The sequence below is a fragment of the Panthera pardus genome, unplaced genomic scaffold (assembly GCF_024362965.1).
Source record: "Panthera pardus isolate Hobbes unplaced genomic scaffold, ASM2436296v1 HiC_scaffold_18, whole genome shotgun sequence".
Lineage (NCBI taxonomy): Eukaryota > Metazoa > Chordata > Mammalia > Carnivora > Felidae > Panthera > Panthera pardus.
The window spans coordinates 5,803,952-5,823,679 of NW_026526743.1; the positions used below are offsets into that span (position 1 = coordinate 5,803,952).

Genomic DNA, 19,728 nt, shown 5'->3' on the forward strand with positions numbered 1-19,728 from the left:
AGGTTTCAGGGTGGCTTGTTATGCAGCAATAAATAACTGGAACAGGAAATACTAAAGACAAGTTTGTAGCTCAATTTTATGATTTAGAACTTTGTGGACTATAATCTATATTCTAGCTTAAAACAATGTGTATAACATATGATTTACATATCCTCATTGCTACCTGGCTGTGAGGTTGATTCTTTGTCTATTTTTCCCCAGATTCTGACATTTATCTCTTCATGCCTTATCTGGTATAGAGTAGTCAGCATAAATACTGAATAAACATATTCTTTTAGTAGGTGTATTATTAAATCTCCCCAAACCCACTGCAAAGACTAATGGAAAAAATATATATAAATATACAACTCACTGGGGACTTGGACATTTTCTGGGGCCTTTAGACACCATCAGAAAATCTAATATCTGCTCTGTTGTTGATTCTGGGCTATTTTCTGAAGCTCTAGTTCAAGGTCTCTGGTCAAGGATGCAGCGTTGATCTTTGTATCTTCACTTCCTTCCTTCATAAGAACTATTTTATCCCAGGAAGCCAGGATCTGGGAATTATAGAAATTGTAACTGTGAGTATAACAGATTTTTCTGAGTTGTTTGAGTCCTCATTTGTATGTGATTTGTATGTGTATATGTATTTTAGATATACACAAATACAGGTATATCAAAAAATTGTTTTCTTTAGGTAAATATAATCGTCTAAAGAAAACAAGTAATATGTATTACCTGATGGCTCAATAATTATTATATAATAAACACTAACAATAAAGTGTCACCATTAAATTATGTAATTTTACCGAAACTGTACTCAAAACTAAATCTACACCTAGAGAAAGACCATTGCAAAGAAGTAGGGGAGAAAAATGTCCAATGAGAAAATTTTAAAAGCCTAAAAAATCCAGAGAAACGGGTATAAATACTGGAATACTGCTTGCTGACCTGTCTTGGGTATCCACTGTGTGATTCTTAACTGTATGAGTAGTTAGTACTGTTCTGTTTTTTTGCTTTTTTTAACAAATGAGAAAAGAATCTCAGAGAGGTTGAGAAACTTGCTCAAGTTTACATAATAAAGTGACAGAATATGGATAAAAACCTAGGTCTGCCCAAATCCAAAGTCCATATTCTTTTCTCTGGAATTAAACTTACCTGCAGGTACTCTGACTGCTTACCTGGAAAACCTACAAGAATCAATTAGTAGTTACATTAGTAATAAGAGTTCAGTAAAGAAAGAAAAGAGAAAAACATTTTTTTTAAATAGCTGCTTTTATATCTGCCAGAAAATAAAAAATAAAGTAATCACTGGAAACGCTCAAAGACAACAAGGTGGCCAAGCACTGACCACAAGCCACTCCATTCATTGACCACCTCCAAAGGCACTCCCATTCCTGACTTCTTTCATGAACACCCCAAACACTGACCTCCCCATCATTTGCCTCTGATCAGTGACTTAACCTGAAAGACACCCCAAACATTAACCCTAAGCCCATTCCAAACACTGACCCAACGTCTAGGAAACGCCAGTCACTGATTTACCTCCAAGACCGCAGCCCAAGTCACTGACCTACCCCACAAAAGCAATACCCCAAGTCCTAACACCTTTCTCCAGGCCACTCCAATCCCTCACCAGCCCAGACCTGCACCATTTCCGACCATCCCGCTTCCCCAATCATGGAATGCATCCACCGCCCACCACGGCTTGCTTCCCTCACGGACAACCCAAAACCTCCCTACCCTAAACCCCAAATCTCCACAAGCCAAGCTCAATCTGATTCCGCTCCCAGGACGCGAAACTGAGACCCCTTAATAGAGCCTTCGCGCACCAGTTGGGTTGGTAGAAAGGGCCACGGTCCATCACTTCGGCTTTAGACTCACAAGCGCTACTATTGCACCTCCCAGGTCAAGTTTAACGTCTTTGGTATCCGAGTCTGCGGGTTGCCAACCACCACACCGGGGGCGTCCTTCCACCGATGAAGACTCCGTTCAGCTTTCGGTCTTTTAGACAAAGACACTACGAGATAGTATGGCGGCGCCCTGTTGGCCGATTTATGCGGGAGCCGCCATATTGGAAGATGCCGTACAACATCTTTTTCTGCCCCAGATAACAGTACTACTCCACGTTACGTCAGTTGTGAGCGACGCAAAGGGCGATGCTCTTGCTCCCGTCTGCTTGGAACCCGGAGGCGCACCAAGCCAAAGGCACCAAAACTTGGCAAGCAGCAAAACTTGACAGCAGGCGCGGCCGTTTTGACAAAGGTGCCCATATCCGTGCTGGAAAGGGAGTCGTGCTTTGCACCACTTTAGGGAGTGCAAAGCAGGGGGAACAATCTCAGGAAGTGCTTATGAAGAACGATATAGGGCTTAGAGAAGCCAAAGTAGTATGACAAAGGCAGCCTGCCTCACTGTGGGCACAGAGTAAACTAATTCAGTTTAAGGAAAAGATCTCTTCCTGACAGGATTGCTGGTGGCCCTTCGGTGACATCTCCCCGTGAAAGGTGACAGGGTAGGTAGAGCTAGTAGTGAGGGAGAGGTAACGGTATTGGCCAAGGTAGAGGGTGGCGAAATGCTAGGAATAGAAGACTAGAAATTGTTGGTAGAAATTAATTAACAGGCTTTACCTCAATTCAAATGTTTTCACATTTAATTTTTAGTGAAGTTATTGTAATTGGAATTGAGTCAAAGAGAATGTAAAATTTTAACTGGGTAGATAATTCCAGATTGTTGTCCAAAACTGTCCTATTAATGACACATTTTACTGGCTGCTTCCCTTCTTGAAGGACTATATCCTAAAACTAATAGCTAATTTTTAGTAAGTGTATACACATTTTTGGAACAGGAAACTATTTCAGGCATAATAATTAGATTATCTTGGTACTCTGAAAGCTATAGATGGTGATCCTAAACATTACCCTCACTTCCCATATGGGGGGGGGGGGGGGAGGCCAAATGTATCAGAATGTCTGTTTCCTCAACACCTCATCAATCTTTTAAATTGTGCCCATTTTAAGGGTGGGGTGCCTGGGTGGCTCAGTTGGTTGCGTGTCCAACTTTGGCTCAGGTCACGATCTCACCTTTTGTGGGTTCGAGCCCCGTGTCCGGCTCTGTGCTGACAGCTCAGTGCCTGGAGCCTGCTTCGGTTTCTGTGTCTCCCTCTCTCTCTGACCCTCCCCCACTCACATTCTCTCTCTCTCTCTCTCTCTCTCTCTCTCTCTCTCAAAAATAAACATTAAAAATTTTTTTAAATCTTATTCTAGTTTATTTTATAAATTGTTTACTTCCATTTCCCTCAGTATTTTAAATTGGTTATCTTTTTCTTAATCATATTGGGGGCATTTATACTTATTAATTCTACCCCCATTCTCTTATATTTACACACACCTATATTGTTTCTCATTTGGAGCTATTTGAATAAAGGTGCTATGAACATTCTTGTGTAAATCTTCCTGAAGATATACCATTTCAGCATTGTTGAGTAGATATCTAGGAGTGGAACTGCTGCTCTCATATGGTTCTCGGTTTTATTTTGCAATTCTCTTAAGCTTAGGAGTTAGTTTTGAAAGGATTTTTAGTCTTTTAAAGATTTCTGATATCTTAAGTAAGATGGATATACTTATAATGGATTTATTTGGGGGCATGATTTATCATGAAGGACACTTCAAAACAACCCTCCCGCAAATACAGTCTTCTGCCATAGGCATTTCCTTTTCCTCATTCTTCCAATCGAGTTGTATATATTTTTTCATGTTTACTTATTTATTTATTTGGAGAGAGCGAGTGAGCACAAGCAGGGGAGGGGCAGAGAGAGGAGAGAGAGAACCCCAAACAGGCTCAGCACCATTAGTGCAGAGTCCAGTGCAGGGCTTGAACTCACACACCCGGAGATCATGACTTGAGCTGAGATCAAGAGTTAGATGCTTAACCAACTGAGACACCCAGGCACCCCCAAGTTACATGTCAATTTTGGTTGGATTAGATTGGTGTTCACTTTATGATAACTATGTAAATACTACTTATAGCTCAGCCATGTAGTATACTATGATTATTTTTCCTTTCTTGCACAATTTTTTATTCTCCCTGGAGTTGCCTTATTCCTTCCTTCCAGAAATTCTGGCCTTTGGTTCTCAGAGAACCAGTGGTCCTTGTCACTGGCTCCACAGCAGGATGGGGAGCCTGCTACCACATGTAACTTGCCATCTGGACATTGGCTGGAGACTGCTCTCCTCACCTTTACTGGGCGGTAATTGTGTTCTTGGGGGCTCACATCTGGGATCCAGAGACTGTGTTTCCACTTCCTTTGTCACCAGGGTGCGAACCTTGGAGCTCCAGGAGAAGTGACCTCACTTAGCGTCAGTGGACCGCTTGGCAAGGATGCACAATGGAACCCAGTGAGGCCCAGGAACCAGCTCAGGGAGCTCCGCCCATCAGACTGGTAAGAACCTGGGTTCATTTTGGTAGACCTGTCCCTAAGAGGCAGAAGGGGAGCCTGATCATCTCCCAGAGTTGCCTGAGTAGTTCCATAAGGGACAAAACTGCAATTTCAAGGCACTGGGTGCTGGACGGTGGGTTGGAGTCCCTATGTGACTGTGTGTGAATGAGACAGACAGTGGAAAGGTTCCTACCTGACCATTGGGCCACAGTAAGTGTTGAGTCCCCGATGCGGTTCCGTGGGGACCTCATACGGCTTAGGGTGGTGTCAGACTTCCTCAGGAGTCTGATCCCTGTCAGAACTTGATACTGAACCCGCCAATGCTAAGAGGCACCTACAATATCTCCTAGAGGAGAGCGGCAGGAAACTGGCAAAGCGAGTGTGCATCCTGTCCAAATTAGTCCCTCCCTTCCCCTTTTTTCCTCTCTTGTGCGTGAAAGTTGTCCGTTAGAGGGAGGAAATGGGTGGAAAGCAGAGTAAACTGACTCCCCTAGAGTGTATGTTGAGGAATTTCAAAAAGCGATATTCAGAAGACTATGGTATGAAATTAACTCCCAGAAAGCTCCAGACAATCTGTGAAATTGATTGGCCATCGTTCAAGGTGGGCTGGTCCTCTGATGACTCATTGATAAGAAACTAGTTGGCCGAGTGTTCAGGGTTGTTGTGGGGGATCCAGGCCACCCCAACCAATTTCCTTACATTGATTTTTGGCAAGACCTGGTCCTATCCTGGCTACCTTGGCTAAAAGTCTGTATTGAGGAGAACTGTAAAGTTATGATGGCTCGTGTCACAGCTTTCTCCAAATGCCAGCCCAAAACTGAAGAACCCATGCTGTCAGGAGAACTGGAGGAGACCCCACCACGATATGCCCCACTGTCCCCCTCACTGCCACCTGTGCCTCCAGCCACTGGGCTGCCGAAACCCTACCGGAGCCTGCCTCTAGTCCTGAGACCTCACCACCTCCAGCACCACCGGCCTCTCCAGATGTGATGGGCTTGCCTGGACCACTTGTCCTAACCCCATACACCCCTCCTAGAAAGCAACTAGAAGATCAGGCCAGCAGAGACAGTCCCTCCCTGCAGCAACACCAGAGCCCTACAGATGCCACTAAGGGAAACTAGGGGACCTGTCTCTTATGATCAGGAAAGCCAGATCCGAGGAGACCAGCATGTTTTTGTGTACCCAACCTTTACCACTACGGACCTCCTAAATTGGAAGCACCATACTCCTTCCCATACGGAGAAGCCCAGGCTATGATTGAACTAATCCATAATTCAAACCCACAAACCTACCTGGATGGACCGCTGCCAACTCCTCCTGACCCTCTTTGACACAGAGGGGTGTTGTGGAATTGCCCAGGTGGCCCTAAAATGCTTACAGGAGAATACCCCGGCTGGGATGCTAGACACCCAGGCTTATGCTCAAGCTCACTTCCCTGGGGAGGACCCCAAATGACTCAAGTGTAGATGGAGGGCTCGCAAGGACTGAACGGTCTCAAGAAGCCCTTCTAAATGGCATGAAGGAAGGGGGTGAAAAGGCCATAAATGTGAGTAAAACATCAGAAGTACTCCAGGCACCCGAAGAGAGCCCAAGCCAGTTCTACGAGACATTATGTGAGACATTTCGTCTCTACACCTGTTTTGATCCAGAAGCGCCCGTGACCCAGCGTATGGTCAATGGGCTTTTGTCAGTCAGGCCCAACGGGACATCTGGCCCAAGCTGCAAAAGCTGGAGGGTTTTGCTGGCATGAATGCCAGTCAGTTGCTGGAAGTAGCAACTCAGGTGTTTGTCATTAGTGACCAGGTGGCATGGAGTAAAGAATGCCAGAAGATGCAGAAGAAGGCAGAGTTGTTAGCTGCTGCCTTGGTGGAGCAGTCGGAACACTCCTGGAAAGGTGCCCCATAGGGACGGAGCCGGGGCCAAAAAGGGGACAGGCGGGGAGGATCATCTTGCCCAGGACCAAAGTTAGGATGGAACCAGTGTGGTCACTGCCTTCAGGAGAGCCACTGGAAAAATGAGTGCCCCCTGCGGCTGGGTAATTCTCAGCAGGGCGCCAAGCAGAAACAAAGGGGCCATGTGGTCCAGGGCCAGTACCAACCAGCATCACGGCCTCATGGGGCCCCCAAAGATGATTTTGTGGAGCTAACTGCCGTGGAGGACTATGAGGAGGACTAGGACAGACTGGGCTCTATTTTGTTAGGCCCCCAAGAGCCTATGGTCCAATTGAATATGGGAGGCTGACCCACTGACTTCATGGTAGATACTGGAGCAGAACACTCGGTGGTGACGCAACCAGTGGGCCCCCTCTCACAGAGACAAGCTACTGTTGTGGGGGCCACAGGCAATCAGACATGCAGTCCCTTCCTGCTGCCTCGGTAATGCAGTTTAGGCGGCCATGAAGTCATCCATGAATTCCTGTACCTCCCCTCCTGCCCTGTGGCTTTAATGGGCCAGGACCTGTTGGGAAAGCTGCAGGCCCAGATAACTTTCAACTCCCATGGACAAGCTGCTCTGGACCCTACGAAAGCCGGAAGCAAAGATTATGACTGTCAGGATTCCTCAAGGGGAAGAATGGCGCCTCTACAGTCTCATGGAGGAACCACAACAGGGACCTGAGCTGCCCTTCAGAGTACCCTTGTGTGGGCTGAGGACAACCCCCCAGGACTGGCCTGGAACATACCTCCAGTAATTGTAGCCAGGGGCAGAGCCCATCCACCAAAAACAACATTTCATCCCTCGTAAGGCACAGGTAGGGCTACAGAAGCACCTGGAGAGACTTCTAAAATATGGGATCCTCCAACCCCGTCAGTCATCTTGGAACATGCCTCTCATACCAGTCCAGAGCTGGGCACCGATGACTATCAGCCAGTCCAAGACCTGCATGCTATCACCAGGTCAGTAAACCAGGCCGTTGTCACCCTACACCCGGTTGTCCCAAACCCATACACTCTCTTGGATCTTATCCCCACAGAAGCTGCCTTCTTCACATGCCTAGAGCTCAAGGATGCCTTCTTCTGCATCCACCTAGCCCCCCAGAGTCAACCAGTCTTTGCCTTCCAGTGGGAGAATCCTGAAAATGGTGACAACGACCGGTTGACTTGGACCAGATTGCCTCAGGGGTTCAAAAACTCCCCAACTATTTTCGGCACTGCATTAGCCTCAGACCTAAAAGCCTTCCCAGCGGATCAACATGGCTGTGTCCTGCTTCAGTATTAGATGATTTACTGTTGGCTGGAAGGTCTCGGGAGGATTGCACAGAAGGAACTCGGGAGCTCCTTACCCTCCTATGGGAAACTGACTATAAAGTCTCAAGAAAAAGGCCCAAATCTGTCAAAAGAAAGTCAAGTACCTTGGCTTTCACCTCTCCCAGGGGCAGTGCCAACTCGGCCTGGAGAGAAAATAGGCCATATGTTTAATTCCGGTCCTGTCGACCCGACGTCAGGTTCGGGAGTTACTCGGGGCTGCAGGTTTCTGTAGAATCTGGATACCTAACTTCTCGGTCTTGGCAAAACCTCTTTATGAGGCCACAAGTGGGGAGAGCAGGAATGCCTGTTATGGGAGCAAGTACAGCAAAGGGCCTTTAAAGAGCTCAAGTGGGCCCTTGCCGACATGCCTGGTCTGGGGCTCCCAGACACGTCCAAGCCCTTCTTGTATGCTCATGAACATACTGGCATTGTGCTGAAAGTCCTAACTCAGATGTTGGGGTCATGGCGCCTCCCGGTGGCACATCTGTGCAGCTTGACTCTGTTGCCCAAGGCTGGCCACCCTGCCTACGGGCACTTGCAGCCACGGCCCTCTTAGTGTCTGAGGCTGACAAGTTAACTATGGGACAAGAACTGACAGTCTGAGTGCCACATTCAGTATTGACATTTATGGAGTACAAGGGACAGTACTGGCTATCCAACGCCCGGATGGCCACATATCAGGGAATGCTATGTGAGAACCCATGCATTCACCTAGAGGTAGTGCAGCCCCTAAACCCTGCAACCCTATTGCCTGTCAGGCCAGGTCAACCAGATCGTGACTGCATTGAAGTCATGGATGAGGTGTTCTCCAGCTGACCAGACTTGAGGGACCAGCCCCTCAAGGACCCCAACTCTGAGTATTTCCCCGATGGTAGCAGTTTTGTGAAAGAGGGAGCACGCCTTGCAGGGTATTCCATGGTGACCCTGAATTGTATCGAGGCCAAACCCCTGCCAAAGGGGACTTCAGCACAGAAGGCAGAGTTCATCGCACGAACCAGAGTCCTCCAACTGGTGGCAGGGATACGTGTTAATATATACACAGACTCTAAGTATGCCTTCACCACCCTCCACGTACATGGGGCTTTATATAAAAAGAAGGGTCTAATAAACTCACGAGGAAAATACACAAAGTATGGTAAGGAAATCCTTGAACTCTTAGACGCTGTGTGAGCCCCTAAAAGAGTGGCAGTCAGGCATTGTTGGGGACATCAAAGGGGAGACACCACGGCTGCACGGGGAAACTGTAAGGCAGACCAAGAGACAAAGCTTGCAGCCTCCAAAGGAACAGCGGAATCAGCAGCTTTAACCACCACACTGTTCCCTAGTCCACTGGGCAGAGTGGGACCCTAATTACTCACAACATGATAGTACCTGGTTTAAGACTGAAAATGGAAGCTACCTCCTAGGTGGATGGTGGAAATTCGAAGACAGCCGAGTAGCGATTCCTAAGGCCCTGGCCCTTAATCTTGTCAAGCAGTTCCATCAGGAAACCCATATTGGCCAGACAGCTCTTGAGACTACTTTGAGCCTACATTTCTACATCCCTTTACTCTCTAGCATAGCCTGAGCAGTAGGCGAGCAATGTGAAATGTGTGCCCAGCATAACCCATGTCAGGGACCCACGGCTGCCCTTGGGGTACAGAGTGTTGGGGGAGCCCCATTTGAAAATATCATGGTGGGGGCACCTGGATGGCTCAGTCAGTTAAGCATCTGACTTTGGCTCAGGTCTTGGGTTTGAGCCCTGCATCGGGCTCTTTGCTGACAGCTTGGATCCTGGAGCCTGCTTCAGATTCTGTGTCTCCCTCTCTCTCTGCTCCTTCCCTGCTCACGCTCTCTTTCTTTCTCTCTCTCTCAAAAAATAAACATTTAAAGAAAATTTTTTAAAAAAAAGAATATATGACAGTGGACTTCACTGAGCTTCCCCAGGTCCAAGTCTGTAAATATCTGTTGATTTTGGTGTGCACCTTCTCTGGCTGGGTGGAAGCCTTCCCTACTCACATAGAAAAGGCACATGAAGTGGCCCAACTTCTAAAAGAAATCATTCCTCCATTTGGGATCCTTATCACTATGGGATCAGGTAACGGGCCAGCATTCGTGGCCAAGGTGGTGCATCTGGTGGCAAAGGGGTTAAAGATCACCTGGAAGTTACACACAACATACCGACCCCAGAGCTCCGGGGAGGTGGAACAAATGACCTGAACCCTGAAGCTGCAGGTAAGTAAACTAGGTCAGGAAACCCACCTATACTGGGACCAGGTGTTGCAAACTGCCTTGTTAAGAATCAAGGTGTAGGGGCCCCTGGGTGGCTCAGTAGGTTAAGCGTCCTACTTCAGCTCTGTCATGATCTCATGTTTCATGGATTCAAACCCCACGTCGGGCTCTGTGCTGACAGCTCAGATCCTGGAGCCTGCTTTGGATTCTGTGACCATCTCTCTCTGCTCTTTCTCACCTATAAATAAACATTAAAAATTAAAAAAAAAAACTTTTTTAAAAAAGGTGTAGCCCCACTAAGCAGATGGGGTTCTCCCCTTATGAAATCCTTTATGTGCGCCTTCCCTGTATTTTCAAGGGCATAGGAGGGATCTAAATGAGATAGGGAATCTAATCCTAAAACAACAGAGGAGGGCCCTTGGCTCTACCCTAACCATCTTCCACCACTGGGTTAGGGAGCAATTACCTGTGAGTCTGACCACAGAGACACTCACCCCTTTAAACCAGGAGATGCTATATGGGGGAAGGAGTGGAATGTCCAGTCCCTAAAACCCCTCTAGAGGGACCCGGTCACTGTCATTTTGTCCGCCCCTCCTGCAGTAAAGGTGGCCGAGGTGGGTCCCTTGGATTCACCACAGCAGAGTGAAGCTGGCATCTCCAAACTGGGAGTGCATTCCTGATCCATCAACGCCGTGCAAGCTGACCATACGGAAGAAGCAATCTGCAACTCCAGAGGCTCCGGGAGACTGCAGCCCTGCTTTAGTCACTCCGGAAGCTGACTGATCCGTGCATGGCAGAAGCTTGAGGAGTCGACGGTCCGGTGGAACAAATAGACTGTCCTTATCTTCTGTATCTGTTTCCTTACTCTGATGCACTGTCACCTTTCATCTCTCACCGTTACTGTGATTCTTGCTCTACTTTTCGCCACAGGATTGGCAGAGGCCGCCCCGGCCAGCTGGGAGTGTGGTGAGAGGTTTCTGTTAGCATTCGCCTTCCTTTTGTGGATAGGATGGTTTGTTGGCATTGGTTGCTTCTAATCTGGATCTCTTCTGTAGACCTAGATTCTTCATCACGTGACCCATGTATTCACATAACCAGGTCAGGCCAGGGAGTCACTCGGACCTTACTATACCATACCCACTTCTCATGCCAGAGAAGGGTCCTGGGGCCCTGAAGACACAATAAGACCACCTATTCTATCTGCCAACGGGAGAGTCAATACACTTGCTTTGGCCCACAATACTCCCCCAGTGAAGATTGGTTAGAAGTCCAATCCTACCAAGGGTGGGGGCTGGGGGGGGGGTCTTGTCAGCCAGACATAAATTACTAACCCAAAGCGACTGGTGTCAATGCTGTTTGACGTCTGTGCGGTTATAAGTATTGGCCCAGGGGCATCTGTCATACGAAAAAAGCGGGCACTTGTCATAGAGGGCCCACAGACTCTTGATATACCATGCAGAGGCTTAGATTGGCTGCCGGAATACTGACTCAATGACAAATCTGTGTGTGAGGAAAGCGGTTTATGTGCCTATACACCTGAGTTTTTATGCCCCAGCTGGAGCTGTGTTTCATGGGCTACTTGGAAAAAAGAAGGCACAACAGTGCTCCTTCAGAAGGGGCTACTACATCAGATTGTCGATTGAAGGCCTGTAACCCTGTTAATTTTACCATTATTAGCCCAGGAGATTCCAAATGGCAATGGGGCACCTGAATTGGCATCTGGATCCATGGGTGAGGCAGAGACCCAGGGACTGTGCTATGTTTCAAGAGAGTCACTACCGCCCATCCAACCATGTTCCATCAAGTCTTCCACGCCTTCTATGAAGAAATAAGAAGTAGCCCCCCTCCCACTTCAGTCACAGTAAGAAACTTGTTTCTAGCCCTAGCAGAGACCTAGCCCAGACTCTAAAGATCTCTTCTTGCTATGTATGCAGGGGAACCAACATGGGGGATCAATGGCCATGGGAGGCTATAGAATTAGATCCCTGTGAAGCTTATAATGGAACAGAATACCCCAGTCCTAGTACTGGGGCTTGGCTCCTCAAAAACTCAATTATTGGGAAAAATTGCCTTGCCCAGTGGGGAAGAAAGTTCACCATTTCTGTTGGAAACATAACATGCCTAGGCCAAAGATTTTATAACTCAACCACCTGGGAAACCCAATGGTGGGGGTCCCCAGATCACCTTGAACCAGATCCCCACCCCTTGTCTAACTTCTCTCATCTCTGAGAGGCCTGGGACAATGTTGACATGGGCCATCAAATGGTGGGCCCAGGTGGATTATACTGGATATGTGGAAGGACAGCCTATACAGCACTTCCCTCAGGCTGGTCAGGGTTATGTGTGCTGGAAACCATTCATCCATCTCTCTTCCTGCTCCCACTTGCCAGAGGGGAATATTTGGGAGTCCAAGTGTATGGGGACAGAGAGACTCAAAGGAAATGATGTGCCCTACAAATTGGCAATTGAAAAGGTGGTGAATGGCCTCCCTAGCATATAATCCAATATTATGGTCCTGCCACCTGGGCAGAGGATGGGACCTGGGGTTACCGCACTCCCATTTACATGCTAAACAGACTAATCAGACTGTAAGCAGTTGTAGAAATTATAACCAATGAAACTTCCAGGGGTCTTAACTTACTAGCTAAACAGAGAACCAAATTGTGCAATACCATCTATCAAAATCGCTTGGCCTTAGATTACTTGCTTGCTTCTGAAGGAGGACTTTGTGGAAAGTTTAACCTGAACAACTGCTGCCTACAGATAGATGGTGAAGGAAAAGTCATAGAGGAGATCACAGATCGAATGAGAAAGATTGCTCATGTCCCATCCAGATCTGGAAAGGTTGGGACCCTGGGGAGTTATTTGGAGATTGGTTTTCAACTCTTGGGGGATTCAAAACCCTCATAGATATTATTCTCTTGATTTGGGGAACTTGCTTAATCCTACCTTGCCTAGCTCCCCTGGTTATACCGTCTGTCGTCAGGCTCATTGAGGCAATGGTCAAAAAGAAATGGCCATGCATGTGATGATGTTATGGAAATACATACCTCTAAACCAAGGTGATGCTCTTTGACCCAAAGGAAGGGGGTCCCAGCATCAAAGGAGGAAATGTGGTAGAGTCCCTCCCTAAGGAATGTGGTGGAGGCCTCCTCAGAACAAAGGAAGGTAACATGGCCCAATCAACTCCTATAGGCATGTGCGTAGCTCTGACATTACTCTGTAACTTGGACTGTGTCCAGTCAGACTGTATGTCACCATACATGGGAGACAAAGAAGTATAAATTGCATAAAAGCTACACTCCTCTGTGCCCGAGGCTCAGTTTTTTGGGTATGAACCCACTGAGCCTGTGCAGGCACGACAGATAAAGTTGCTTATTGGACTGAAAAGCCTATGTGTCCCATCTCTCTGTGTGAGAATCCTGCTGCAGTGTCTCCCTCCACCTCCCCAAAGGAAGCTTGGTTTCTTCCAGTCGCTGTTCTTTACTTCCTTGGATGGCATTATCGCTCTCCCTATATTGGTGAGTGCTTCTCCAGATACTGGAGAAGATACTGAAGATTCTCCAAATCTTCCTCTTGCCCTCTATATCCAGTCATCAGCGTTCCTGGGGTATTTACCCTTTATGTTTGCCCTTTATTCTCCATTGACAGGTGTTTTCCTTTGTAGAGACACCCAACTTCTAAGATGACTGCGCCTTGTGTCTTTCCGCAATGTTTCTTTGCGCAAAGTCGTTTACTTTTCTCGCGAGCCCGCTGAGATGGACATAGCTTATTACCCCATGTTTGTCTTGTGTAAACTCGGGCTTCTGAATATCCGTGCGGTCTGCAGCGCAAGATTTAAGGTGCGAGAAATGGGAGTGTTTTCCGTAGGTGCTCAGTGTGCCGAGCCTTTCCTGGCGACTCGCCAATAGGACTACTTCGCCTTCTGTACGTCAAGTACAGAAGGATGGCCGCCTGGAACACCCGTGGCCAGATGGGCGCGGACATATTGACTCCGGGAAAAGCCGGAAGTCCAGGCGTCCGTGCTCCGTAGAAACGCCGCTGGCCCTCGCCGGCCGCCGTCGCTGGCGGGGAGCTGGGCACGGGCGCGGCAGGAGAATTCGCGGAAGTGCAGTTTGTAGGAGGTCGTCGTGGGGTCTCTAGAACCTCAGGTCTGTGTGTGGGTCCGTCTGGGGAACAGGGTGAGAGGACCGAGGTGACTGTGGGGTCCGTGGGGAGAGGACGGAAGTGGGAGCCCGTGGTCGGGTGTGTGTGGGTGCAGTGCCTCTGGAGTCGGTCCTGAAGGATTGTGAGGGTCAGTGATTACACGTCTGTCGAGATCCACGTTTCCGAGTCTGTGGTCAGGGTTCGGTGCCCGTCTGTAGCGCCCGGCGACTGAGGACTAGTTTTGGAAGTGGATTTTGTTAATGAAAGCGGTGTCCGCTTCTGATTCGGGTTTTACCCTGTGGCTCATTGACAGGAGCGAGGGCGCGCGGTTAGCGAGCACAGGTGTCTGGTACAGGTTTCGGGATGATTCCAGGGTGGGGGGTGACGAGTGTTTGGGGGAAGTCCAGGTGTGTCGGCCCTTGAGAGGTTTGTGAGGGCTGAAGCAGGTGGGTGGGTGGGTTCCGACGTTTCCTTCCCTGTCAGCCCTTCCAGTCCAAGCCCTAGTTTGCCTTCCTTCCTCTCTTCCTCTCTCCCTCGGGGTCGCATCTCTTCCTCTCGACCCCCTAGATATGAGAGCTTTGTTGGAAATCGAGCATTAAACACAACGAAAGTGGGAAGGTTTCTACTAAAGATGAGGATTTTGCCCTTTCTGGAAGTTTACTGTGTGTACACATACACACACACTTGGAAACACTTCTTTTCGATGCCACTGTAACACAAGTAAAATAATATATGTATTTTTAAAGTTTATGTATTTATGGTGAGAGAGAGCGAGGGAGAGGCAGGGAGAGGGGAGAGGGAGAGAGAATCCCAAGCAGGCTTGACACCGTTAGCACAGAGCCGAAGTGGGGCTCTTTCTCATGGCTGTGAGATCGGGACCTGCGTGGAAATCAAGAGTCAGACGATTCAGGGAACTGATCCACGCAGGCGCCCGTGTGTACAAAGTTTTGTGTGGACATGCCTTTACTTCTGGATATAAACCTGGTGTGGAATTGCTGGGTCACACGGTAAATGTGTTTAACTGTTGGAGGAACCACCAGACTATTTTCCAAAGTGGCTGCACCATTTTACATTCCCACGAGCAGTTATGAGGGTTCCATTTCCTCCACATATTCATCAACGCTTGCAATTTTCTTTTTTCTTTTTCTTTCTTTTTTTTTTTTTCTTTTTTTTTTTTTTTTACTATATCTCAATTGTGGTCTTGATGTTCATTTCTCTGAAGAAGAATGATATTGGGCATCTTTTCATGTGCTTACGCTACGCATAACTTCAAGGTATATATCTTTTCACTAAATATAGATTGTTAGCATTTCTCATAGCTGCATAATATTTCACTGGATGTGTATACTTTTATTCATTCAATTAATTCTCTATTAGCAGACCTAAAATTATACTTTTATATCAACTTGGCCTGCTTGTTCCATTATTTCTTTTGCAACTTTTCCTAAAAGTGGATTTTTTTTGGATTCTAGCAAAATCTCTATTGAAAGTGTTCAATACGAAGTGTTAAGCCATTCCCCTAAAATAGTCACGTAACACTGCTGTAAGAAATGTGTGTTTTGGAATGCTGTCTATTTATTTAATTTTTTTTTATGTTTATTTATTTTGGAGAGAGAGAGAATGTGAGCAGGGGAGGGACAGAGAAAGGGAGACACAGAATGTGAAGCAGGCTCCAGGCTCTGATTGTCAGCACAGAGTTCGATGCGGGGCTCGAACTCACAAACCACAAGATCATGACCTGAGCCAAAGTCAGATGCTTAACTGACTGAGTCACTCAGGTGCCCCCAGAATGCTATCCACTTTTAGATAGAAGTCCTATAATCAGCCATCTGACCAAAAACTTATTTTTTTATACCAGAAATATTGTTTTTTTAGTTCATAAAATATAAGATGAAAAACTTATTTTTGGTATATGTTTACTCGAATCTCTGAAGTTCTGACCCTTACTTAATCACATTGAAGGAACTTTTAATCATATCCTTCCTCTTCTCTGATACTGATTATTCTTATTTGATTCTTTTTTTCTCTTACTTGATTCTTTATGAAATTAACTGGGTAGCATTTCCAGAATAGGTACAGATTATGTAACGAGGTGTTACTGCTCATCCTTTTCTTGTTCTTGGCTTTAAAGAAGGTACTTTATTGTTTCACTGAACATATTTAGGACGTGTTGGATTGTTTTTATTGAATGAAATTCACAAAACAACGTTAACTATTTTAAAGTCAACAATGCAGTGGGTTTCAGTACATATATAACATTGTGCCCTCACCACTTCTGTCTGGTTCCAGAGCATTTTTATCACTCTGAGGGGAATCCTCTAACAATTAAGCAGTCACTCTATACTCCCCTGCTCCCCCAGACCGTGACAACCACCAATCTGCTTTCTGTCTCTGTGGATTTACCTATTCTGGATATTTCATAGAAGTGGAATCATATAACATGTGACCTTTGGTGTCTGGCTTGTTTCACTTGGTATGCCTCATGGTTGTGTGTTGTATCCTGGGGTGCTCCTTCAGTGCTTAGCCAGACTATTTTGTTTACAACTCTGCCTTACCGTTCGTTTCCTACTTGCATTGAGTGTAGAGATCAGCCAGAGGAAAAGCTTAGGGTCTTCTCAGGTTTTTTTCTGAGCAGGTGTCCTGCCCTGTGCATGTACTTGGCTTTATACATTCCCCAGTATGCACTGGTGCTTTTATTTCTTTCTTCTTTATTTTTAACGTTTATTCATTTTTGAGAGACAGAGAGAGACAGAGCATGAGTAGGGGGGAGGGGCAGAGAGAGAGGGAGACACAGCATCGGAAGCAGGCTCCAGGCTCTGAGCTGTCAGCACACAGCCAGACGCAGGACTCGAACCCATGAACCATGAGATCATGACCTCAGCTGAAGTTGGACGCTTAACAGACTGAGCCACCCAGGCACCCCCCAAGTTGCCTCTTTCTTGATTGAGTGATCACTCTGCTGCTATAAACCTATGAGTTTAGAGTTCTTCAGAGTTATGATAAAGGTTTTGTTTTGTTCTTTATTCTGACAGTTCTTGCTTGTTTTTTTTGATGTTTCGTGGAGTTATGGGCCCTTGAAACTTCCCACTCTGTCATTGTCATTCAGTGGGAATTTTCCTTCATGATGTACCTGATTTGTTTTGTTTTGTTTTGTTGGTCACTGGTACTTTTTAAAGAAATAAAGTGATCGCGGGGCGCCTGGCTGGCTCATTCGGAGGAGTATGCCACTCTTGTTCTTGGGGTTGTGAGTTTGAGCCCCACGTTGGGTGTAGAGATTACTTAAAAATAAATAAACAAATAAAAATCTTTTAAAAAAATTCACTGACTGCAAATGCAACTTAAGTGATGGCCTCTAATCCACCCCCTCCCCTCCCCAGAGATAATGGCTTTCTTTCTCTTTCTTTCTTTCTTTTAAAGATTTTACCCTTTTTTTTTAAGTTCATTTAGTTTTGAGAGAGTACATGCACACGCACATGAACAGGGGAAGGGCAGAGAGGGGGACAGAGGATCTGAAGCGAGCTCTGTGCTGGCAACATAGAGCCTAATGTGGGGTTCAAACTCACAGACAGTGAGATCATGACCTGAGCTGAAGTCAGACGCTTAACTGAGCCACCCAGGCGCCCCAAGATTTTACCTTTTTAAAGTAATCTCTGTACCCATCATGGGGCTCAAACCCACAACCCTGAGATCGAGTCACATGCTTCACTGATTGGGCCAGCCAGGCACTACTATGACTTTCTTGAACTTGGCTTATTATTTTTTTTATTTTTTATTAAAAACATTTTTTTTTTTAATGTTTATCTTTGAGCGACAGAGTGCAAGCGGGGTGGGGAGCAGTGGGGCAGAGAGAGAGGGAGACACAGAATCGGAAGCACACTCCAGGCTCTGAGCTGTCAGCACAGAGCCCAATGCGGGACTCGAACTCATGAACTGCAAGATCACGACCTGAACTAAAGCCGGACGCTTAACCGACTGAGCCATCCAGGCGCCCCTGAACTCGGTTTATATAAAGCATGTTTTTATAGTTTCATTCAATGTGCATATAGCCAGAAAGAATAGCCTTGTTCAATATGCTTTAATTTTTTTCCCATTGGTTTGTCTTTGTTTCTTTCACATAACAATTAATGAAAATGGTTTGTTAGATAATGCTTTGCTGAGCACATTGGGTCTTCAAACTGAGCCATGTATGAAGACTTTTGAGCAGGTACACGAACACATGTGATTTTAAAAGAATAGATGTCCAAATTCTCACCTTTTACTTCTTCTCCTCCCAAACACTGACCTGTGTGAGAGGCCCCTGTTGGGGGCGTCACGCTGTGTTGTCTCTCCTTTCATGGCGCCTTTTGCAGACCCCACTTTCACTTCCTAGAAGAAAGTGCCCACACACTCACAGTCTGGTGTTTCTTTGCTCCAGAGTGCAGTAGCCTCTGGGGCTCCATACAAAGGGACAGATGGCCTTGAAATCAGGTGAGTGACAGTAGCAGTGATAGCATCTGGGCCCAGAGGAAATGTGCACTCAAAGTGAACTTACTTTTCAGCCCACAGGTCCCAGCTCTGGGAGCAAGATCCATCAAGCGAAGCAAGGAGCGGGTCTCAGGACCTGCGTGCGGTCATTTGTGGGGACACCACTGACCAGAGACCAAGATTTCTAACCAGGAATTTAGGGCAATGCAAGGAAAAACTAGAGACACAGCGTCCCCGTTACTGGCTGTTTTCCAATAACAGAAGAAAATGATTAAGGACCAGGTGACTTTATTTTATTCTTCCCTTCATTCTGTGATTGATTTTTGGAGGACTTTAAAATGCAACTGAATTAAATAGAAGAGTGTACATTGGTAAATAGGATTTGTGCAGAAATAGATTTAGATTCCAACTCCAGTATCGAGGCAGATAGGCTCAGGAACATGTTGTTAGGATCCACACTAACTCGTGTTAGAACATCCCGTGTGACTGGAGCATCTTTTGGGCTACGTTAGCTGTCGGCTTAGGTCTGATGTCTTTGATGGCCATCACAACTGGAGAATCACGATGATCACAGGATAGACCATGACTGAGGAGAAAGCAGACTGGTTCCGCAAGGATGTCACTATATATTTCATGGCACCTAGGCATCCGGACTTTTGTCTAGGGGTGCTTCCTAGACGTGATATGGTGTCTTGAACTTCAACTTTCTCCTAAATGCAAAACAGGGTTCCTCAGAGGCCTCTTTGAGAATAGACCAGGAGACCTCAGTGGGCACAGTTTTTTCTGGGACCATAACGAGAGGGCCCATGGATCCAGCCTTGCGGCTGTCAGGGTTAATCCGAAAATAAAACCCAGGTGACCTAAGAAAATGGAAGGACTGCATGACTTTAAAAAGTCCTTATGAACAGGGGGCTGAACTGGTTGGTGTTTGAGTTCAAATATGGCAGTAGAGAGTTGAAGGTACTGTTGTTGGGTAAGGTTGTTGGGATCCAGGCGGTTTGCTTTCAAACTCCCCCTTATTGTAAGATAGTACATGCTCCTTGCTCATGTTCAAAGCCAATTTCTACTGTCTCCTATTTTATTTTATTTACTAATTTTTTTAATGTTTGTTTATTTTTGAGAGAGAGAGACAGAGCATGAGCAGGGGAGGGGCAGAGAGAGAGGGAGACACAATCTAAAGCAGACTCCAGGCTCTGAGCTGTCAGCACAGAGCCCGATTCAGGGCTTGAACCCACGGACCACGAGATC

At 46.6% G+C, this 19,728-nt stretch overlaps 2 protein-coding genes across 4 annotated transcripts in view; one reads left to right on the top strand and one right to left on the bottom strand.

Moving 5' to 3' along the window:
• The window catches only part of LOC109252914 (zinc finger protein 613-like), a 36,540-nt gene extending 34,551 nt beyond the window's left edge, over window positions 1–1,989 (bottom strand). Inside the window, exons 1-2 of the mRNA XM_019425400.2 lie at window positions 1,812–1,989; window positions 353–536 (exon numbers count right to left, since the gene is read on the bottom strand). Of these exons, the coding sequence (XP_019280945.2) occupies window positions 353–367 (15 nt within the window). The 5' untranslated portion in view covers window positions 368–536; window positions 1,812–1,989. The remainder of the gene's footprint in view (window positions 1–352; window positions 537–1,811) is intronic.
• A 49-nt stretch (window positions 1,990–2,038) lies between these two features.
• The window catches only part of ZNF613 (zinc finger protein 613), a 30,766-nt gene continuing 13,076 nt past the window's right edge, over window positions 2,039–19,728 (top strand). For 2 of the 3 annotated variants that reach the window (XM_053905725.1, XM_053905726.1), the window contains exons 1-3: window positions 2,039–4,417; window positions 5,130–7,308; window positions 18,555–18,762. In XM_053905725.1, the coding sequence (XP_053761700.1) occupies window positions 18,748–18,762 (15 nt within the window). In that variant the 5' untranslated portion in view covers window positions 2,039–4,417; window positions 5,130–7,308; window positions 18,555–18,747. Of the gene's footprint in view, window positions 4,418–5,129; window positions 7,309–18,554; window positions 18,852–19,728 lie in introns of those variants that run through there. The other variant, XM_019425392.2, reaches the window with a different exon arrangement.